Source organism: Dermochelys coriacea, chromosome 2 (assembly GCF_009764565.3).
Source record: "Dermochelys coriacea isolate rDerCor1 chromosome 2, rDerCor1.pri.v4, whole genome shotgun sequence".
In the NCBI taxonomy this organism is placed as follows: Eukaryota; Metazoa; Chordata; order Testudines; family Dermochelyidae; genus Dermochelys; species Dermochelys coriacea.
The window spans coordinates 199,494,288-199,518,741 of NC_050069.1; the positions used below are offsets into that span (position 1 = coordinate 199,494,288).

General features: G+C 40.0%; 1 protein-coding gene across 6 annotated transcripts in view; it reads right to left on the reverse strand.

Annotated features, from left to right (window-relative positions):
- Window positions 1-8: 8 nt before the first annotated feature.
- Window positions 9-24,454, reverse strand: part of RARB (retinoic acid receptor beta) — a 532,878-nt gene continuing 508,432 nt past the window's right edge. For 3 of the 6 annotated variants that reach the window (XM_038392089.2, XM_038392090.2, XM_038392088.2), the window contains exons 8-11: window positions 18,811-18,987; window positions 8,342-8,546; window positions 6,680-6,838; window positions 13-1,344 (exon numbers count right to left, since the gene is read on the reverse strand). In XM_038392089.2, the coding sequence (XP_038248017.1) occupies window positions 1,148-1,344; window positions 6,680-6,838; window positions 8,342-8,546; window positions 18,811-18,987 (738 nt within the window). In that variant the 3' untranslated portion in view covers window positions 13-1,147. Of the gene's footprint in view, window positions 1,345-6,679; window positions 6,839-8,341; window positions 8,547-18,810; window positions 18,988-24,454 lie in introns of all 6 variants that reach the window. The other 3 variants (XM_038392096.2, XM_038392095.2, XM_038392097.2) reach the window with 3 other exon arrangements.

Sequence of the window (24,454 nt, forward strand, 5' to 3'; positions counted from 1 at the left end):
TTTAAAATAAATATATTTTATTCTTTGCCAGGAGACTCCATGGAAAAAGGTAAACGGTATATGAACATAGAAAGCATTGTTAAACAATCTCAATGTACAAACAGAGCCAGTGAAAGTACATCACAGACTTGCTAGAATATATATATATTCCACTAATGCTTTAAATGAAACATAAGAAACTGACATTTTTTAAATCAGTTAACCATTCTACCACTGTGTTCACTCTGATTCATAGTGATTTAACAAGGTCAAGAAGCCAGATTCTCTCTCCCCCATGTATTTTGGAAGTCCTTGTGGTAGCCTATTGGCATCAGGCATGTTGGGAAAGCCCAACTCCATTTTCTTAAGGAAATAAACTAGACTCACCAGTTCAAAAGTAGTGAATAAGCCTGTTGGTTATCCCATGAAGTTTCCCTAATGGCTTGTAAACAAAAACACGGCAACACTAAAAAGTGTTTCTGCCTTGGAGGCTATCACTGAAAAAAATGTGTAGAAATGTCATCAGCCAAGTAATAAACCACCTTTTAAAGTGACATTAACAGTGGAACAATTGACATGTGAATAACTGATCTGGTAGTTACACTGATGCAGATTTTTTGAATACTTTTATGGGGAAGGAGATGGAAACTGAGGGCATCAAAAAGAGCAATGATATGTTTTCATACTAACTAAATCAGAATGTCTTTTTAAATGTTCTTAGCTGGACATGTACAAGTAGTCCATTTTTTATAAACTTGATGTTCTAATCCTTTCCGATATGCAAGACAAAAAAGGAAAGCACCAAACAGCCAGTAGAGCCATACATTTGTATGTACAAAGTCATCAGAAATGTAACCAGAATTTAAAGTTTGAGATTGGTCTTGTCACCATGCAGTCTTGGTTGTTCAGAAGAGAAAATAGAAGCTTAACTAGTTTCTTGTTGCTGATTGAAATGGTTGATTTAGAGTTTCAAACATTTTCTAGTTTTAAGAATTTAAACAGCAAGGAGTAATATACTGATACATATGAAAACTTCTTGGTCCTTGTTGAGTTTTAATATAATATATATATTAAGTCCAGAAACTAAGCAGCAGTAAACATGTTTTTCTTGCTTTTTTCATCCCTGTACATAAGGTATTAGGAATGTCTAAAGTAGCTGTAAAATGTCTCATTGCAAAAGTGGAGATTGACTGACACTGCTGTTATCCACTGAGCTGGGTGAGATGCTAGGACTGTGCTCTGCTGTATTTCCACTGGAGCTTGGTGTCAGTGGTTCATGTCCCTCAGAGTTCTCCAACATTTCCTGAATAAGAGGTGGCATTGATCCAGGGATTTCCATTTTCAATGTAATGACACGTTCTGCACCTTTAAAAACAACAGAAAAACCCTTTTGGTTAACAATAGCGTGGCTGTTCATATTAATATTAAGCATTACTTTTAGAAATCTCAGTTCAAGACAATGAAACCTTACATTTTGATTTTTTTCTCTGTTTGATAGTTTAAACTCCATGCCTGTAATCAATTTATTAAATATTTTGCTTACAAGATTTTGGGGTCAGTGGTTTGTTTATGTCCTTCAGAGTTGCACAAAGTTTTATAAGCAAAATATTTCATAAATTATAGTAGTGCAAAAAACAGTGCTTGAGTATACTAAAAACACATAAAATAGTCAAAATTGTCACTAAAAAGCAATATTAGATCAATTCCTTTTGAACATTTTGTGAAGTTTCAAAATAAAAGATACAAGCTACAGTATGGGTAAAGGGACTGACCAGTAACTCTCTTTTTAGTGAAAGAAAACCATTTTCAACTTCTCTTCAGAATCATCCACACTGGTAAAACTTTACAAAATACCAAATTTAATTAAAGGTCTAGGAGTGTGTCTTGATTCATAATCAGTTTCGCTCCACTGCATGTACTGGAGCAGCAAAGGATGTAAAATATAAGTTAGGGCAGAATTTGCCTTAATGTAGGGGGCCTGCTTCCTTTGTGATTATGCCATTTACTTTTGATTTACAATAATCTGAGATCAGAATAAGGTTCCTAATTTTGAAATTTCAGAAAATCTTATTTGTTTAGCAGTAGAGTGCACTCTGATATTTTTGCCGGAGTTGCTTTACACACATACTCTCACTTCAAATATTTCCACTAGTCTGTTCCCAGGGATGTTCTATAGCTGATTACAAAAATAAATAAGAATACATCACTCCCTATTTACTCTAAGGTTTTGTTTCTAATCCCTTCAACACGACAGCAACCTCTGTAACAGGCTGATAAACAGACAGGCTTTCTGACATTTTAAATACAAGTATGAGACTACAAAATGCAGTGCTAGAAACGGTAAATGTGAAAAACAGGTTAAACACGGACTTCTTTCCAACCTGAAGTCATTATATGCCATGAAATAGAAACTATTTTAACATGTCATCATATCCCTCCTAACAAAAGGATTGTACTCTACTAAGCAATAAAATGTAGTTTAAAGTATTTGGAAACTTTATAGGTAACCGCACCAGTTTCCCCTCTGAACTAATTGTATTTTTATGTAGAAATGGCACTATAGAATGCATTACAATAAAAAAGGGCTCATAAGCCCTCTATGCTTCAGAGCATGAGCCAGCAATTACTAATGGGATAGGAAGAAACTTACCTTCTGTTGTATAAGTTGTTCCATAATTATATATGAATGTTTCTTTATACCTTCCTCTAAAGTATCTTGTATTGGCCCCATCAGACAAGACAATTAACTAAAGAGGCCTCTGTTTTATCCAGTATGACATTTCATATGTGGAAAGTTCTCCATGCCTGCATCTTAACAAGGGATTTAGTTTCCCCTCACTGCTTGTATAACCCCCAGATAAACCTTAGAACTACCCTGAATTCAAGAAACTTTGATAACAATACTGGGTTTAAATAGCTAGCAGGGTGGAGATTTTGTCAGCACCTAAGGGAATTAGGCTCCTTTGAAAATCCCTTTCATTTTCAGTTACCACAGTAATACATTTTTGTTGCTCATAGGTATACACAGAGGGTGGGATTCACCAGGGGGACTTAGGATGAGCACTGCCTCACCTAACTTTTAGGAGCTTTGCCATCAAGTCAAATTCACATCCCCAAGTTAGGCATTCAGGTGCCCTCTACAATGAAAGGGGAGAGTTAGGTGCCTAAGAATGGGTTTTATAAAATCCAGCATGCTCCAACTTGCACATGGTGGTTCTCCATTGCAGCGTCTGCCATGGGTCGTTTACCAGGACTATGGAAGCAATGTAATCTCAGCACGACAACCAAGTTCAGAATCTATTTGAGCTGTGTACTGTTGTACGATTGTGAAACATGGACACTATGCCACTCAGACTGGGGAAAGCTGGAGGCTTGCCACTTAAAATGCCACCGTTGTACACTGGGTATCAAGTGGAATTATTTCATTTGTAATGCAGGGAGTTAGGCATCTAACTTGAGAGGGAGGTGCCTCCCTCTGGACCACTCGGGAGTCACTACTGAGAATCCTCCCCTAGAGTTCGGTGCTGAAGTCAGATCAGGCCTTTTAAAAAACTGAGCAGGAAGCACTGGATCTCTGTCTCCTGTTGAAGACGTTCAACTTTTGTGTAAATAATTAAATATTCATTGGGCCACAGACAGAGAGGTTGGGTCTCTCCTGGGACATGGGAGACCCAAGTTCCTGCTACACAGGAACAGGCAGACTGGGAATTTGAACACAGGTATTGCTCTAATCACTGGGATAAATGGTGGTGGATATTTTATGCAGGACTCAATCCAATAGACATGTTAGCCTCAGAGGATGCCTACCAGACTGGGCCCAGCCGGCAAGATGGGACAAATACCTACTTTATGAACCCTACTGGGCCTTAACCAGTAAGCTGCTCAGTCATGCTAGGACTCAGGCAGCTGTGTACATGCCCTGTGTCAGAAAAGGGACTTTACCAGTGGAAAGTGAGGCACCTACAGGCTTAGGGGGGAGCTGAGCAGGGTATTTTGAACATCTGAATTTTGGATATAGGTGCCTGGATGCAATTTGCAATCTGGATAATGTAAGGGGACTGTTGCCACCTTACTAACATTCAGTGGGGGTGTTTTGGTTGGCTAGCTCCCAGTACTAAAACGGGAAGGGTCTATGGGAAACCAGGACCCTGAGACTGATAGTCCCCAGGAACAATGGGGAGAGGCCAATGCTCCAGGTCAGCCTGAATGACAGGGCAGGCAGGCTAATCAGGGAGTCAGGAGGCCAGGGAGGTCCCCTCCATGTGAGCTGGATTTGCCTGGGTCAGAGCTAAGGAGAAAGCAGGGGCCCAAACTGAGCTGGGGAGCAGAGCTGTGCCAGCCAGAGGGACCAGAAAAACAGCCCAGTGCTGGGAGCAGAGCTGAAGCAACCAGAGCCAGAGAAGCAGCCCAGGGAGCTGGAGGCAGAGTGGGGCTGGGGCCGGGTGTCGTGAGCAGCTGGGGAGAGCGAGGGGGACCCTGGGCCCAGTACAGGGAGACGCCTCAGCCAGGAGGCTCTGCAGGCCAGACTCAGAGGGGGATTGGTAACCCTGACAGGGCAGGGGTAATGTTGGGAAGAAGGGCCCTGCCACCTAGAGCCTGAGAGCGTGTGGCCACCACCACAGCGAGCGTCCAACCCACAGCATCCCTGCGGCAGAGCCAGGGCCTGAGAAGAAGGCCTGGGACTTACAAGGAACAGACTGTGAACTGCCCTGACATTCCAGAGACACTGTTTGTGATGTTCCCTGCCACAGAGTGGGCTGATGTGTTTATTTTAACCTTCCCCATTTTTCCTTATTCTTTTTAAAATTAATTGTTGATTAAATAACTTGCATTTGCTTTAACTTGTATGTAATGGTCAGTGGGTCAGAGAAGTGCCCAGTGCAGAGAGAGTACCCCAGAGTGGGGAAACCCTAGCCCCTGTTCTAGGTGACCGCAGCAGGGTTGGGGGTCGAGCCCCCCAGGAATCCTGGGCCCAGCCTTGTTGGGGTTACGAGGACTCTGCCAGACAGGAGAGTGGAAGGGGAGTCCTCAAGGGCAGGGAGGCCACTGGGTAAAGGAAATGGGAGCAAGGACTCGGATCCTTTCGCTAGCCCACTTCACCGGGGTAGTGCAGAAGCCAGGAAAGTTCCCCACAATAGCGGTACTATTACCCTGCTTACAATAAGAAGAGCTATGGTAAAAAAAAAAAAAACAAAAAAAAAAAACAGGAAAGTGGAAATAAGACAAAATTTCCCAGAAGCACGTATGGTAGACTGGGTGACCTTTCCTAAACATTTTTATAGCCTTATGTTGTTACAGGTTGACTTTATAAATTTAGCCTGATAGACAATTAACTTTCTGAACTTCACCCTCATGAACAAATTATAAGCTTTATTAAACTACGTATGATATTTAGATCTTTGAGGACCACTTTTGCTTTCTACTCCAGTTCTGGAACTTCCCTCTAGAATGATCTTTTAATTTACATCAAGCCATAAGGCTAACTTTTCACTTCAGCATATAAATCTCACGTCACCATATAAATTGAATTCTAACCTCTTAACCTAGATCCATGTGGTCTTAAAGCTATGACAACTTAGATTTTAACTGAAAGCAACTATACTAAGATGTTGACTTCTTTTCTGGGATCTGACTAACAGATTCCATTAGTTTACATACAGAAATCTCGTGACAAATCTAGCAGTTGAAGGAAACCTAACATTGCTTTTGATATCTGCAGGGGAGAAGAGAGAGGCTGGAAACTTTCAAGAAAGTAGAATACTGACCATTAAAAACAGGGGACAGGTGATACAATGGATCAGTGCACTAACTATTCAACTGGAGATTTATGGCCTGTCTCTGCTCTCACACTGGTGTAAGTCAGGTATAACTCCACTGAAGCCAATGCAGTTACACATATGTAAAGTTGATGAGATGAGTATCTGCCTACCTCCAGAAGGAAAACATATACCCGTTGACTTGCAACGACTGACTTTGTGACATCCTTTTTCAGCAGCCGTTCATACACTCATGTTCAGTGCTGCTGGCCTAGTGCCAATTTCAGATGAACAATGGCATATCCAGGCCAACAGCTACATCCTCACAGTGTGGCAGCAATTCTGGACAAGACATGCTGATGAATTTCAGAAGCTCTAACTTGCATCCACCTGTTTGCAACCTTGGACACAGGTCCTGGACTCGAGTGTCACAGAGTGATCATCACAATGCAGAAATTTGGCTTAGCTCAATCTTCAGAGTTCAACTAAAGGGCAGCAATGCAGGTGGTCAAACGTGGTGGAGAGAGTGCACAATTAGAAGACTGGAGGGGGAACTGCAACACCTTGTCACCCTTGATGCAGCAGTTAGATGGTTGACCACCACATATCAACCACACGTTGCATACAAAAGATTAACAAAGGCCAATTCAGAGGTTGATTCTGATGTTAAAATAACTGGTAAAACAGTTCCTGGTGATGCATAATTTAATTCCTAACCCATCTTTGCCCAAAATCTCATTTTCTGTATACACGGCATGGTACTGTTAAAGCACGGTGCATATCTACAGGTGGGTGCGGTACAAACATAGATAAAAAGAATTAAACAAAGATTTCCCAGCAAAAAAAAAATAAAAGAGGGGGGGTTTTGTTTTTGCCTAAATCCAGTTCTACATGTCAGCTGTCTCCTGACACTGTGATGGTGAAGAGGCCACCGCACACCGTACCTTTCGCACTGATACTGCGAAGATCTGTGATTTTCATTAAGATCTTTGGAAACATGTGAGGCTTGTTGGGTCGTCTCTTTCTGATATAAATTTTCAGGGCTTCCAGCAATGGCTCCTGTAGCTTATCCACTTTTGCTGGTTCTTCAAGGTCCTGGCGGTCTGGAGAAAATAAAAATTCTGCCATTGGTATAAATGTAATGTTTTTCACAACCTTCAAACAACAAGAGATTTCTCCGTGTTCTTGAATGAAACTCTGTAGGTCTCTCGATTTTTAGTTCATTCCTCTTTCACGCCCACCCCTCTGTGTCTCTTCTTTCGGTCATCATCCTTCTGCCGGAAGAGAACAAGCTGGGAGTCTCCTCCTATCTTACCCATGCTGTTTCTTAGTTACTTGGAGGCATTACAATACGAGCAATGCAAAACCCTTACTACCCTGCTTCCTGTCTCTCCCTCCCCAGGGGATGAGCATGCTGCTAAATGTAACATTTTGAAATTAATTTTGTTAGTGTTTATTTTTATAATGAGACTCAACTAAGTTAAAAGGCCACATTTGGTTATTTGATCCTTGAGCAAGTCAATTACCTTTGCATATCAGCAGATGGCAGCACTAGCCTGAACTACAACAAATGTCACTGGAAACATTAAGGATTCTGATTTGCCACTCACACTAATGATGATGTCTCACATTAAGAAAACCAGTTATTCTGATGGGTTATGCTTAGAAAAATATTTAAATAAAAGTTATATTAAAGATATACCACTAGTTTAACAATCACACTTCTGTCTCTAAATTTTTTGCTAGCTATTGCTGTGGGTAACACCTAAGAAATTAGAGAAAAAAAGTTGTTTGCTATGCGCATTTGACAGTACCTAAGCATATACTTCGAATTTAAGTCAGTTTCTCCTGCTCGTGTCAGAGTTTTGCATAGTAAAAGGTGAAAGAAAAGCATTATTTTAAAAAGAGTTGTAAAATTTGGCAGAGACACTCAGGTGCAGCTGAAATACTTTTTGAAATTGACTAGATTTTAACTTGACAGTGTCTGTTTACATAAGTCACGGTCAAACCCAAGAAATCAAGTCAGCACCACTAGTTTATTTGTTTGAGTAAAATCTTGTTCATAATTACAATTTTGTAAAGGAGGATTGAGCCCAGGATCTCTCTGTCTATATATGTATGTGTGTGTGTGTGTGTGTGTGCACGCATATGTGTAAACATACACACACACACGTGTATGTGCACACATATTTTGGACAGCAGTTGAATAAAAAATTTAAAAATCCCTCTTGTACAAAAGAAATTGTGTGCACATAATATCATATATAGTTTACAATAAAAAAAAAAAAGACCCAATGGGATAAATCCTGCATTCCTCTCTCAGGCAAAACTCCCAGTGATCTAGCTGACTGATTTCAATGGCAATTTTATTTGTATAAGGACTACAAACTTTGGCCAAATGAAAAGCCCTGAATGTAATTTGCATATAGAAATTAAAATATTGCATAGATCTATCTATCTATATATAATAAATATATTACATATTTATTTAAATATCTATTATTTAAATATCTAATTATTATCTATTTTAGCAATGTAAATTATTAAGGAAGGAGAGATCCTAATGGATTTGTTTTTAAAGTATCCAAGTTCACGCTGTACAGTACCTCCACAAATTAAGCAGATGGCACTAAGTAGGCCTGTTTCTGTGTCATCCATTTCCAAAGGCAGGAGTTGGTTGGCAAATGTGAACACAAGGTCAGTTAGCGGACCAAATCCGGCATTGTGCATCTGAGTTCGGTTTAGGGTAAGGCCATCTGAAAATGTCATAGTGTCTTGCTCGGGTGTGTATCTTGTGCAAATTCTAAGGATCTGTGGGAGGAGGGAAAAAGAATGAAATTTGATGTTCATCCTAGAAAAGATTTGTCATGAAGAGTCCAGACAGCTTTTGTGATATAGCAAACTACTCATGAGGCCATAGTATACATACCCCAAAATATTTATTACATAAAGTTAAGATTTATGCTATTGCTGCCAAAATTTATTATTACAAAGTGCATGGAGACAAACTGAAAATGCCCAGTCTTCTCTCTGCTAAATGTTTAAAAAGTCGGCAATTTTCTAGGCCAGTCAACTTCTCCCATGAATTCCCATTTAGCCAAAATGATCACAAGACTTCTGTTCCCAAGGTTTGTGTAAGTCATGAACATTATCCTGATAGATACACAACAAACCATTAGTACCCACTATCAGTCTAAATGTACAGTGGTGTTTCCTTGTAACTCTACCCCTAACATATTGTCCTTGGTCCTATCAGTAACAGCACACCAGCCTTGTGTTTGGGCTTACACACATTTTAGTGATTTTTTTGGATCTGTTCTATATAACTGCTCCAATTCCGAGTAAAGTCTCAAAAATACAATGAATAAGGACATACAAAAACTTTCCTGAGCCTGTCCCCTCTGCGTGTGCATCAGAGAAGTAACAGAACTGAGTGGAGCTGCAAGGACCAGAGGCAGACTTCATAGCAAACGGGACTGTGCTACCATCTGTACACAATCAACTCTGTAGGAGTCCGCAGATCTAGTCAGAAGACGGCCTAACTGGGAGTGGTAGGACACGTAAAGTAGCAAAGGCAAATTCACAGTTGTGATTTTTCAAATGAACATATCACCACAGAACAATACACTTTTAATTAGTACCCAATACATTCTGAAGTGTTCTTCCACCATCACTCTGGTCCCTACCACCTCTCTTAGATTGCTGCACTTCCTGGGAGATGTTAGGGCTGGTAGCTGGAAAGTGAGCAGGCAGCACAGAGGGGATAGTTCTATTGAAGCATAAAAGCATTTTTCACCTATAACAAATACTGCATTTCACTACTGTTTCCTGACAGCATGCAACTGGGTGTGAGGCTCACATTTGAAAGCATTCTAGCTTTGGGCGGTCACTTCAGTGAAAAATCATAATCTGATACAGTGACTGTATTTTGATTATGTTGCCCCATCAATAACGTGCTTTTCATCTTTTGTTGATCTAAATATCTCTGTTCCCATAAAGCTTTGCTACAGACACATACTTTGAGCTTGCTCATGCCTCCATTTCAAGTCAGTGGGATTTTTGCCTCTGACTTTAATGGGGGAAGGATCTGAACCTATGCTATTTCATTTTTCTCTTGGTGTGTAAGGACACAGCCCCACAGAGACTAAAGTTATTCCAGTTTTTCCCCCTTCACATCCCTTGCCCTCAAAGACCTTCTGTCATGGTGATTCTTCCTGGTTTTGAAGGCACACCAGCACTCTCTCCCTCAAGCTAGTAGAAGGATCTCTAGAGATCAACACAAAAAGTTCTCCATCCCCCAGCGGCTGAGTTTAACACCTCTGCAACTGCTCCTTTCCTTTGCCAGCCTGAGAACTCACTTCCGAGCTTGTGACAGACTGTCTGCAGAGCTGGACCAACTTTTTCTTCTTCGTTTATAATATTTTCTGTCTGTTCTAAGTTCCAACCTGCTCCTTTACTTGGTCCTGTTCAGCAATCAGAACGCTGGGAACCCTGTTGGCTGGGAAAGAGGTTCCTTTTCTTGCCGTTGAAAGCATCTTATATTATTTTAGGAGTTGAGGCAGTGTAGATTACAGTAGGTTTACTCGTGTGTGTAAAGCCAGTCAGGACTGACCCTCAGCAAAGTAGAACGTTCCATTATAGGATGGGGAGGACTCGACATAGTGTGAAAATGTGCAGATAATACATTTAGAATGCTCTGCATTTGATTAGTAAGTGTTGCCAGGCGTAGCTCTATGGTACCACAGTGATGCATTCAGTATGTAGGTGCCAGGCATTTCTTAAGAGATAGAAAGAACTCTTATGCCAATTAAGACAAAACCATTATATGTAAAAGTTTCCTGGATGGCATGGATTAATTTATATAGTTGTTGAGTTAATGAAGAACATGGGTACAAGGACGCAAGTAAAACTGACACAGCCCATCACATACATTCAGGTTACATATGGTGAAAAACAGTTTATAAAATTTCAGGTTTTACTTTGAAAGAACACACAAAAATATAATTGATTGGCTGGCTAAGCTCACATTCATATTCTTTGCCTTGACAATGCTACTTTCTCAGGGTTTGACTGCATCTATTTCCTGTACAGCTAGCTTACTTTGTTTAAGAGACTCAACAAAAAAAGATTTACACAAATACAACCTAGCACAGAGAATTTTAATTATTTCTATAGCTACAGAAGCTCTTACTCAGAAGCCCTCAAATACTTGGCTGCTGACCAATCTGCGGTTGGTTCTTTCATCTTTGCCTGGCAACAATGTTCCAAATGAGAGGGGAGGAGAATCAAAGGGAATGGCATTTAAGAGACCTACAGGGAAGCTTTTCTCTCTCTTTTTAAACCTCCTGTAAAAGCCCTAATATGGTATATTTCTGTATAAGGCACCTCCCCTATTTTCTGTCTTAGCCCATAGTCTGGGCATACATCAAAGTATTAAGAATTCGGGCTGAGGGGATGTGTGTGTCAGAATTAAATATATTTTTCTTTGAATTAGAATATGCTCTGGAAATTCCTTTTTAATCAATGATCAAAAGAGTCAAATATAACTGGTAGCAACATGAACAATTCTGATTAATTCATGGCACTTCTAACACTTTGTACCCACAAATGCCCTCCAGGGTAACTGTTCTTGTTTAAGACAGCGTTGGTAGGTCAGATGTCCTGAATCTTTACAGACGAATGGGTACTAGCCTAATGTATATTTGAGGATTATTAGCAGATATTAACAAACTACACATTTATATTGCCAATAAGTAAAGGTGGGCAAAGCATCTCTTCCACTTTCATTCCCCATGAATTTATAATACCATGTTTTACACTTTAGGGACCCCACAGTTTCCAGCAGCTTATTTGTCAATGATTTGTTTTCTTAAATCATTTTTTTTAAATTATAATAAAAGAAGAGATAAAATGAACAAGAATCTCGATACACTTTAACCGAATGGACAGCAGAGCATCTATCGTTTAGCAGAGCATGCTGTTTGTTGTGAACAATGTGATTTGCTTTGCTTCTTCTATCATGGAACTCAGAGCTGTAGGGGTGTAACTCCTTCCCTATGAGAACCACAGCGACAACAGTGGTATCCAATAAGACAGTAGCCAATGCCGGTCAGATTTCCAACTATCTGACTGGCAATTCTTAGATTTCAGTTCTTTTTAATTTGAAGTTGCAAGATAATTTGCAAAATTAAGCCATAGCCCAAATGTAGAGACCTTTAATGCTAGTATTATTCACGCCCCCGCCCCCATTCTTCCTCAATAATGCATACAGGTGGGACTCACAGTGGGGTTAAATGACACAGTGCTAAAAATACATGAACACTGTCTACATTACAGCTTCCATCATAGGTGCCAGGGAGCTGCACTAGTAGAGCATTATGCATCCAATTTTTGCCGGAATGGCATGGCCATGGAGATGTCTTTGTCAGCAGTGCTGTTGACCATGTGACAGAGAAGGGGCACTAAAACACTGGCACAGCAGAAGCTTGGATGTCTCTCTTCTGCAGTGCACCTGAACTTGACTGGAGCAATCAGCTCCCAGCTTTCTTTCAAGTGCCTCCTCCCACACCACCTTACGATTAAACCCTGGGACAGGTCATCTAAAACATTTTGAATTGTGTGGTACTTGTTCCCTTCATGCAGAACGGAAAAACACAATGGCCTTACATAATCATTACTAAGCCCTTTCTTAAGCAAACTCCTTGTCAAGTAAATATCAAGTATAGATTCACTGCAGAACACACGGGGAATAACAGTACATTGAAGAGCAACAGATACACTGATATTTTTGTTTTAAGTCAAACCACTGTCTAGAAACATCCTGCCCTAAGTCTTTAATATTGTTTAGATTCCGGAGTGCAGCCAAGTGTTTTAATTGTCACACTGCAGTGAAATGCCACTTGCAGCCATAAATAAAGTTCTTATGCATGATTAAAGCATCCTTTGTTTTAAGGAATATTTTTATCTTCAAATATCTGGATTCCTCATGAAGGAAGAACAAATAGCAAAAAAATATGTTACACAAAAGGAAAAGGAACACATTCAGAAAGCTAAATTTACAAAGCTCTCACTGCTGTTAAGCAGTCTCTTTTAAACAGATTTATAAAGGCAGTCTTGACTTTCTTTCAATAATATTGTTTTCACTTTTTTTAAACCGGTTTGATAGGCAGTTCGATTTCCTGGAAACAGAAGCCACAGCAGGTGCTCTTGCAAAAATCCAGCAGTGACATGTTCAAATAATTGTCAGTTTGCACCTATTATTTTGCACACAAGAATGCCTTCTTAGTGTCACTGCATGGGTTTTATAACACGCAAAATAACAATGATAATTTTAGGGATTAAAGCAGAAAAATTCTTACTTCTTGTACCAAAGGAATGAAGACAGATTGAACTTTCCTTCTCAGCTACCGACAACAATAGATAGAACTATGAAGTGACAATAATCTCTCCATTTTTAAGGCTGTGACCAATTTTTCAACAAACCTTTTTTCTACTAACTTTGCCAACATTAAACCAATTTGTGTGGAATTTCTTATGTTTGCTCCCTAGCCACAGGAGAATTTTTCTGTTCATTTGTGGATAAGCAGAGAAGAAATCCAGACATGGCGACTTGTAAAATAAGAAGCAATAACTTCCGCAAAGATTTCTGAATTCTTTTTATTTTTAGTAGCATTTTATCTCTACAAGTCTTGGCTTCAGATTTGGCTTAAATTATGACATTTTCAGTGAGGACAGATGCTCCTAACTGTTCTCCAAAGCTTGGCATTATTCACTATAATTTTTCTGAGTTTAAAAGAATTCCACAGCCCACACTGGATGGATTTTATGAAGTTCATAGCCACAGTCAAACTGCCAGGGTATAAAGGATTTTAAGAGTTCACAGTGGTAGTTAGTTACCATATGAAGTCCACAAGGCTGATAATTTATAAACTCTAAAGGAACTCTGGGCAGAACTCATGTTAGCAGGGCTGAATTAAGGCAAACTGGGACCCTAGATTTAAAAAAAAAAAAAAGTGGGTCCCTGACCTCCACAGCTCCATTCCTAGTGGCATCACCTACATGTGCTACTTGGGCAGGAGTCTCCACAGGGAAGGGACCACAGCAGCCCCACAGGGTTTACTACTCTTGGGCTGGTGGTGAGGGTCCCACAGGGGCCCAACTGCTTGGCTGGTGGCTATAGTAGGGCAACCTAAAGAGTGGCAGCAGGCCAGGGAGGAAGAAAGCTGTGGTCCCCTTCTTCCTGGTCAATCCAACATGGAGGCAGAAGTGGCAGCAAGGTGATGGACTAGGTAACCCTTTTTCCCTGGGGTACCCAAAGAAGAACAGGAGGTCCCAGCCTGCCTCAAAACAAGACTCAATGGAGGGTCAGGGAAGAGGAAGCCCCCAGCCCACAGGAAAAGGATTAGCAACCGCAGGACAGTGCAGATTGTGAGCCTACTCCTTCTATTCTCCTCCTGCCTCGTGACCCAGAACTGAGAAGTGGTAGGATCCCTTACTCACCAGGACAGGGTGGGGATGAATTTCCATTGTGGAGAGAGGTGGCCACACATGGCAATCCTGCACTCCTGAAAGTTCTGTAGAACTGAAGGGCATGTTTCCAGGGCCAAGCATCCTTCTGGCCCTGCAGTTAAAAAGCTCTGCAAGCTTCCCAGATCTGCTGTGTCCCAGTATCCATGGCTCTTGAGGTCTGCAGGGTATATATACCCTGCCTGTAGACCCAGAGAGCAGCCGGACAAACACTCCTGCAGATTTCACGAACTTTCTAGGAGCAGAGGGGCATGCAGAGTTTAGTAAATGGCAGAAACTTCAAGGAAACTTCCATATGCCCAAGCAGCACATCGTTGTCTGTTCAGAGGTGGAGCTGCCTGGAAAGGACTCCCTGGCTCATTACTAGTGTGTGTATCCACACACGTAATTATTGGCACTTACATGAGGTTGTGTCAGCATGTGAGAATATACAGGGCACGACTGTTCTTTTTTCCCATAAAATAAGTTTTTCAGAGGCTGGTGGCAGGAGAAGTTGAACAAGTTCACCTCAGATTGGGGAATCCAGTGCCACAAATCAGGCTCTTCCTCCCTCCTTCCCCTGGGAGGGCATACCACCATTGATGCAGGAAAAAACACACCATATCCCGCTGAACTGAATGTAGAAGGAAGACTGGCGTGTTTAGGACAGGCTGCTCCAGACACAGGACTATCCTGGAGTCAGTCAATCTAGCTGTATAGAGAGGAGCAAAAAACAGCCCATTCACCAGGCTGGGTAAACATCATGCAGAAAGTTGTGAGGATATGTTTTTCATCTGTTTAGTTTGTGGAAGCAGTGGGGAATCCAAGAAGTGATACAGGAAAGACAGAAAGATGTGGCAGGGAGTAAGAGATTGAATGAGATGCACACTGCCCGCACATAAATAACAACAGATTCAACACTCCTAAATAGGGAGGTGAGAATAGAGACCCATGGGAGAGGAAGAGGGAAGTCACTAGGAGCACAAGTGAAGAGGAGAAAAAAGTCATGGTCCCAGGACGGAGAGCTGATGGAACCCCAACCGGGACACAGGGGTGGAGGAAGAGGAGAATCCTCCAAAAGCACCTGGGAAAGAGCACCTGGGAAGGTAAGAGAAGAGCCAGGAAACATACAAATCACAGAAGCCCCAGGAAGAGACCAAGTGGATGGTCCATAGTGTCAAAAGCAGTAGCAAAGTGGAGGAATACAATTATGGAGGAGTGGCTTCTAGACATGAAGAGGAGATTATATCAATTACAACACCTGAAATTCTTATCGGATCTGAGTTTGTGTTGAGCACCCTACAAAACTTTTATTGTTTTAGCTGACCAGATTAGCGTGTATATTTCAACACTATATGTCCCCCCATTAGAATGCAGGTATATTCCAGCTGTGAAAACATGCTCTCATCCCATTTCCACATTAGACAAGTAACAGTAGACACCATTTGCTGAATTCCCAAGGCAGAAACAAAAATGGTGTCATGAGAGAAATTGACACATCAGGCATGCCCTCCAGCTGCCTTCAGCATGCACCATTCCTTAGACCACCAGCAAGATTAATTTCCCCTGTTCACAAAACAAGGAAAGAAATACCTGTGAATGTGTATGTGGTATGTGTGTGTGGGAGCAATACATGCGTAGTGGATGTTCAGTATGTGTGCATTATGATCTCAGCAATATGCACGTATAGGCACTGTGTGGTGTGTACATGTAAGTGCAATGTTCATGCAGTATGTGCGGTATGTATGCAGCATGCATATGTATGTGCAGCATTTGTGTATAGAGTGTGCATTCTGTGTACAAATGTAAAACCAAATAAAGGGTTTGAAATACATCCTTATAATTATGGGAAATAGATTATTGCAGGAAAAAACATGCATTATTAATACATTGCTAAAATTACTGACATTTAATTTAAATAAAAATACGTAATTGCATTCCTATTCAGATTAGATATAGGTAGCGCAGGTTTAGTTAATGTGCTGGGCATTTCACAGACAGAAGATGTGCCACATGATTCTGTGGTTGTTATGGTAATTGTCTTTTTCTTCTTTTTAAGCAGGACATAAAATAGTCACATAAAACCTGCATAAATGTCAAAGGAAAAAGTTACGTCTCTCCACTATATAGAAGCCTGAGCTTATTTTTGACAAATTTCAGGTTTTTTCCCTTTATTGGTAATTTAAGTTTTTTGCTGTAATTCACGTTCAGTTTTGTTGCTTTCCCTTTTTGAGAGGAGCTGAGGAAAGGTGGGCAGATAATGAGGAGGGACGTGCTTTGATAAATTTTTGAAGTGTGGCTTGAAGGTTGCCATATTTTCTGTGATATGGTGCATCACTTTCTCAAGAATCAGTCTTTGCTATGTACTTGCAGAGTTAAACATCAATCATTTTGCTATTACTAAGATAAAGACCACTTATATTTTTGTAAAATCTACCAAATAAATTTTCACTCAGTCACTTTGACCATAAGTTAGGAGTATTTGAAAATTTAAGATAAAGCACCAGCTACAAAGTCTACACCTCACAATTTTTAAAATTTTAATAACCTACAGGAACCTAAGGAATATGTGCAACTAGTATAACCATTAGAGAGAGACACAAAATAGAGAGAGAGCATATCCTCAAAGCTAAGATAGCATTCAATGCTGAAGCAGAGTTAACATTTGGATTTTAACCAATCAGAATTACAGCTGATGAGCATTCCTACAGAACAAGAGGCCCCAAATAGAAGGGAGGCATCTTAAGAGCTAAGGTTCAGGGGTGAAGAATTAAGATATGTATACTCTCCCCATACTGTTCTGCAGCAATACATTAACCATTTGTCACTTCAACTTCACAATTATAAATCAATTCTCTACCCATAACTCAGGCAGAATACGCTTGAGACATGTCATACTTTATAAATTACTGTATGCCTTCTGGTGTAAGAAGAACTTAGCTGGGTCTTATCATAACAGTGCTAACAACGACAGGCATGCAGTTGGGAATAAATGGAGAGACCACACACAGCAACGACGAGACAGTCCAGTATGAATGAAAGCCTATAAGCAAGGGGCCAATGAGAGGTGAATCTTGGAAACTGTAGGGAAACCTCAACTTTCCCTTTTTTATGGGCCAGAGAATAATCTCTCTCCCTCTCTCTCTCTCTCTCTGTTTCTCCCATATATCAATGTCACCTATAAGAGATCCTTCAAAATGGCTTTTGACAAAACAAGAAGAAAAGGTCAGAGCAGTTAATATTCCCCTCAATATGATTTCATTTGAAGTTGTGCATTTGTTAGGGATTCCATGATTAATTACTTTAACTGACAATTCTCTAGGATAAACTCCTGGCTGAGGCCAAACAAAATACATACAGTATAGCCATCCAACAGAAGGCTTTTCAGGCCCATGGAGGCATTGCATAGACTTTGGGGTTTACTAAAGACAAGAATAGTTCTGCTTATCAGAAAACCAGATGAGAAGATCATTATTTTTCCCCAAAACACATTTTGTTCTTGGCGCAATTTCAGTTTTATTATAAATTACTATAGTGAATAATAATAATTCATTTGCATTTCTAGAGCACCTTTCATCTGAGGATCTCTGATCTCTCTGCAAAAAAAAATAATTCATCCTCACTGCACTCTGTTGAAGAACATTAGGTCAGTGTTGTTACCCCCGTTTGCCAGATGGGGAAACTGAGGCCAAGAGAGGTTAAGTGACTTGCCCGAACAGACAAAGTGAAAATCGTTGCAGATTCAGGAGTCAAACCCCAAAGTTCTATTGGTCCAGTTCCCTGCTCTTGAGTATACTCCCTCACATGTGATTTTAAAATTAAACTTGGCATTTTGCTAAAATTTAATGGTGTTAATTTGAAAGTACTTCTCTATAGTGAATTTTAGCACTACCAGAAGTTTTCTGTATTGACATATGGTGCATTTAAGGGTTGGCTCGGCATCTGCCTCCACCTTTAGGTTCAGCAGATTCCATCATTACAACTTGGGAAAATCTTGATCTAAAGATTTATCATCATCATTGTACTCTTTTATCACATCCATGGCATCAGAGGTACAAGCCATCCCAAAGCTATTATATAGTGAAGGGTCTTTTTAGGCATCCCCTATGTAGACCCATAAGTGTAGTGTTCATAATGAAACCTCAGTTTCACATTAACAACGGGGGAGGGGGAGGAACAAATTGTTTTCACCACAATTTAAACACATTTGAGTAGATACAAAGGGCCAAATTCTGCTCTTCAAGCAGCCAGGCTAAAATCAACAGAGCCTGAGGACAGATTCCATGCTTTGAAAGGGTAACCTTTATTCTCCCTTCTCTTCTCTCACGTTATCCATTGCCATGTTTCTGGTGACAAAGGCTTCTAAAAGGGTAAGATCATCCTAAGTAATATACCTATATGTATGCACTAATGTCTGCTCTCAGTTACACTAACTATCCCATTGATTCATTTGCACCAGTAGAACTGTCACAAAACCTGGTTCTATCTCACTAATGACTTCTGTCTGCAACACAGTGCAGTATAAAACACAACGTAATGCAACAATAGATTGTAAGGTACAGATACATACCAAGATGTCCAGGCAGGCTGCTTTAAGCAGAGTGATCTGATCTGCAATGGTCAAACTTGTAAAGCCAGGCAATCGTTTTGCAAATTCCACTATTTTAATAATGCACTTTGTAGCAAGTTCACTGAATTTGTCCCAAAGCCCAAGGTCCAGTCGAACCCGATGGTCTGCGCTAGAGTTCTGGAAAGAAGCGAAGGCATCATAAATCAGCAATCTCCTGTTCAGTGAAGAGACTGATTTGCTAGTAAAATAATAACTCAGTATTTCTGCTAGAAGTGATTTCTATTAGCATTCCGGGCATTTTCTGAAAAGTTTGCTGTTGTGATGCTGCTGTTTTTAAACTTGGGTTAGTCTCCTAAAAATTCTTTGAATCTTTCTGTTACTTATGATTACAGAGGCCATCTGTACACAGAATACCACATGAACTTAAACATTCCAAATGCCACTAGCGTCGTTCTTCCCTGTCATTATATAATGAGTGCATTGAGACCAACAATTTACATTTGAACCCCTGAAAATAAAATGAACAGCGGATCTTGAATATTGGCTCCTCATCTGGAAAAAGCAGCAAAATATTTTGGAACATAGTTTCACTTATTTAAGGTCTTAGAAAATTGGTTCTACAGAATTTCTCTCTCTGTGGCTCTATGAAGGTTTTAAAGCTCTCTCAAAATACTGTCCCTCATGAATTGAAGAGTCATTCTTTACATAATGCTACAACTCCCCCTCTGACTATGAAAGCACTATGCACAATGTTGAAGGTAGTACATTCATTTGAGAGTATAGAGTTCCATATTTTACATCACGTTTGCCTATCAAACTTCGGGTATTATGAATACATTCTAAAAAGACATATTCCCTCACTAGTTGTGCCTACATATGAACACACAGATGTACTTTGGATTAAGATGCCTCCTTGCAAGATCCATGCTGAAGTGATGGAGTTTATGTTTTCACAATTTTAAAAGGAGGTTAAACTTCCCCTCCACTCCCAAATCTGAGTTGGAGTTGAGAATCAAGTCTGTAACATTTGCATGAATCCATACCTCTAATAGTCATCTCTATGTTTAAATGTGCTCTCTTTTTAAAAAGACAGAAACAATATCCCATCGTTTCTATTTACAATCTATCCTGCAGAGCTATTAAAATCAACTTGATTTTTTAATGACACAAGAGAAGACAAGAGGAAATGTCTCTATAACTCTAAATATAAAGAATTCCCTTCAAAATGGATCAAAAGTAATGGGTTAACTGTCACTGTAATTCCCTTTGCAATATTTCTTGCAGCTCCTGACTATGCATCCTTCAGATTTATTTTATTTCATCCTCAAGGACCTTGGTGAAATACAGTACATCGGGGGAAAAATAAGATCAAGATGCGCAGTCATTCAGGCTGTAATTAAATTTAATAAGCAGTTTATCCAGTTCATAGAAAGATGGCATAGGATAGAGCTACACAAAGCAGAGCCTAAAGCAGGAAATCATTTTACAATAGGGTATCCAGCTGGAAAAAAAAGATGTTGCATGAAACCAGCAGGTGTGAACAAAATCTTCATCAGTATCATATAAGGTTATTTTATCATGCTACACTTCCAGCAAAGGGAATTTTGATGTGTTGTCTATTAAAAGTAATGCATAGCAGTCTTCACAAGATGTAAATCTAACTCCCTATTATGCAAACTGAAGAGAAGAGGCAGTTAATAAAACACAATAATTTGGTGTTTAATTATACTAGTTGCCAGATTCATAGGCATTGGATCTAAAATTGCGAACACATTATTTTCAAAATGCTGCAAATAGAAAGCCTTTTAACATTTTATTTGGTAATGAACACAGTGATAAGTCTCATTGAAAACAGCTATGTTTTTAGCAGCAGTCCTGCATAAAATTGATTCTGCATCATCAATGTAGAGGCTGAACAATAAAACACAGAGTTAATAAAATGCCTCTTGGAAACAGAAACTGATTAGCAATGTTTGGGGATCTTCTCTATCTATGCTATGAAAAAACTTCAAACATGAGGAGTTTTGCAGAAGCATGTTTTTGGGTGCCTTTTCCAAGAGCAGTACATGCATAAGGTTAAAGACTGTGCTTCCTGTAATCCCATTCTAGTGAACATATGGCGGAACAATACTTAATGCTCACTAGTGACATCTTTATCAGTGGCAAAGTCCAACCATGCTAAGAAATCCAATTAAATAGTAATTTTTGCCCCATAAGTTGATCCCTTTTTTTCAGTCATTTTTATTCTCCATTGTAATCCGCTCTATCTCCACATAACAATACAGAATTCAGGAAAATATGCACCCTGTACTGGAATCCCTACTGTCTTTAAAATCCACTTTACAAATGGAACAAGGCTCATAGGTGCTCAGCACATATCTTTGCTGAATGCCAGTGTCATGATATATTAATATATTATCTCTGTAACAGTACAGAACAGTAGTCATGTAACTTTAAAGTAGAACAGCTACAAAGAACAAAATACCTAAAGGATGCCTATTTGTATGCTCTCGGCTAGCAAAGCGCTGTTTGGGACAACCCGAAGCAGGGTCCACAGAGTATTTTCTGTTTAATTTCTCCCTCTATCTTGAGGCTGGATGTAACACAGCTGTAGACTTACAAATAATATCAGTCTCAAGGGATAAGAAGCATAGTTACACTCAATTATATTATAAAGTATGACATCGCTAGAGAAATTACTAAGGCACTTTCTCTTAGCTGGATGACAGTAATAAAACAGATCTATTTATGATGGACTTTTGAAATCCATTATCTTTAAACTGCTTGCTGATTCTCATCATAAAAAGAGCTACACTTGCCCAGCAAATGTACCTGCTAATTCAAATGACCTGGGGAATTTAATAGGAGAGAATTATTCTTCAATTATTGTAAGTAGACTCCTTTTTCTTCTCATTGTAACTGTTAGCAATGGGGACACCTTATAGAAAGGATGGATATAAAATTGTCTAAAACTTATTTTTCACAAAACACAAACAATTTTTAAAAAGGGGAAAATATATTTCCTCCAGGACAGAACACCTAGTATAAAAAGTCTTGGGTTCCTAAATAAACTGCTCCTTGCAGAGCTCAAGAATAAATAAGAATATTCTGATACTTGCACTCCAAATGCTTAGATAGATTTCCTAGGGCTGCATCCCTCTGCAGTGCTTTTTTGGTCTTAGCCATTTTGCCCCTTTGTCTTCTACTGTTACAGATTCTAGAGCCCTTTGCTCTTGTTAGAAACAAAAATACCAAAATCGATGTCAAATGCAATGCTACTAAAAATGTAAAAGAATCCTACCGATGGAGCAGAGTTTCCTCTTTCAAGAAGTCCAGGCCAGTAAGCTCACGAGGTCTGAGCAGTTCTACACTTTATTTCAATGTTAATTAAACATCTCTAGGGTTGCTGTTGTTTTTTAAATTGTGAAGCAGTTTACAGAACCAATCCACCCACTGCACTTGGTAGCAAAACGGTCTTTTACAAGATGTCTAGATTCACTGTTCTACTAAATGATAAATAAGGCCCCCAATTAAAGCATGACTAGGTAATCATCTGGCTGCAATATACTGTTACCATCAATTAAGTGGAGTAAAAAACTTTATGCACTTCTAGCTTTCTTTGGCCTCATAATTTTTCAAACAATGGTTTATTTCTAATTTCTTAGCACTTCTCTGATTTCCATATTTCAATTTCATGTGGCTCATAAAGGACAGTTTATTGTATTACCAAACCCTGCAAACTGATTAATCAACATGGCATGAGCAGCTTACAAATTTTAACCAATTCACGACACTTCCATTTCTCCCTTCCATCCCAATAAGAACTTTTTTAAACTATGGCATTAGAAAACTACTAAGCTAAAGAAGTGAGATTGCATTTTGTTGAGAACAGTGATGTTTGTGATCATTCTTATCCCCAAGTTCTATAAGCAAGGGCAAGCAGCTGTGAAAGCGCAAACCCAGTGCTTATGGGTCTAACCGTTAAGATATAGGCAGGGGTATGACATAGTAATGATGAGTTAATAAAACAGATTCCCATCTAAAATGCTAAGCTGATAACCAAAGTGTAGTCAGACCAGTGATTTAAACAGTCTACAATTCAGATATAGGGGTGAAGCTGTCTGTGAACCTGAAGACAGTAGTGGTATTAAAGTGGTATTCAATCAGTTTTGATGTATCTATGGCTCAGAGCCTGTGAACTTTTTCTGCAGTTGCAGGGCCATAAGATCCTGGTTAAGCCAAAATAGCACTCTTGAGGTGAGGATGGGGTGAGTGTTAATAAACAAGACTCTTATTTAATCCAAGCACCATAAACTAGCAGAGCTGCTAGCCACATTCTCTTCATTCAGCCCGGTGTTAGACTTGTTCGGGCCCAGGGCCAAAAGCCGAAGCCCAAGTACCGTCTCACAGGGCTGAAGCTGACGCCAGGTGGCAGTGCTTGGGTTCGGGCTTGTGCTTTCTACCCTGGGCCCCAGCGAGTCTAATGCTGGCCCTGCTGAAGCCTGAGCCCCACCGCATGGGGCTGAAGCCAAAGCCTGAGCAACATAGCTTTTTTTGCAGGGCCCCCTGTGGCGGGAGGTTGTGCTGTAATTTTAGTTGTCAGAAAGGGTCACAGCGCAACGACATTTGAGAACCGCTGAGCTAAACAGTCAGTGAATGTCATAAGCATTACAAAACCAAGCAACCAGGGGTTGGTCCTATGCCTCCAGAGTTCTCTGTTCTGACTCCATATCAGCAACCACTTGACTCAGCCTCCCATGAGGAACGATCAGATCAAGTCTCTAAGTCAAACTAGGTCCAGCTTCACTGGCTTACTCAGCTCAGGGAGGCACTCCCAGCTAGGGCTCTGAAATCCCTGCTGGCATTCAACCCCGGTGTCTGTCTCAGTGGCAACTCATGCTAGGAGACACCATTGGAGTTGGATGCGGTAGCAACAGCACTAAATGAGCAATATTCTCTGATATGGCACTTATATTTATATTGTTCCAAGAACAAAAAAATAATATAATTATACCTTAGCATCCAACTTACAATGCAAAAATACAGGGGCCCCTGTTTGTGTTTTGACAACATATTAGCCACACAAAATACCAGTACAATAGAGCTACTGTATCAGCCTAACATAAAGCTAACACAGTAACATATTCATATCAGATGGATACAGTTTGTTTGCCACACAGTCTGTGAGCATAAAACTCTGGAATGTTTTCCTGTCTGAGGACATACATTCCAGCTGTGGACATATGATCAGCTCTGACATGGACAAAAAGTGGTTTCCCCTAAGCCCAGAAATGTTTTCCCACACATCTTTCAGAAATGGCCTTATGTTTACTGAACTGCGAGTCTATTTATATGCCATTTTGTTTAAGATGACTTAAATCACAACCTTTTTCTTCGGTAGGAACCTAACACAGGAGATTCACTGAAAAGCCTCCCCACAAATCCCACAATCTTGATGCCTGAAGTTAAGAACGTCCAATTATGTCACCAGCTGGCTGTTATCAAGTTTACAGCCCAGCACAGTGCACCGGTCCCAGGAGAGTTGAACGTGCTTGGCCACTTCAGTAATTCCTGTTATTTAATGGCATGCCTGCATTCATTGTTTTGACTAAGTCTAACATGAGCAGGAGTAAGGAGATACTGT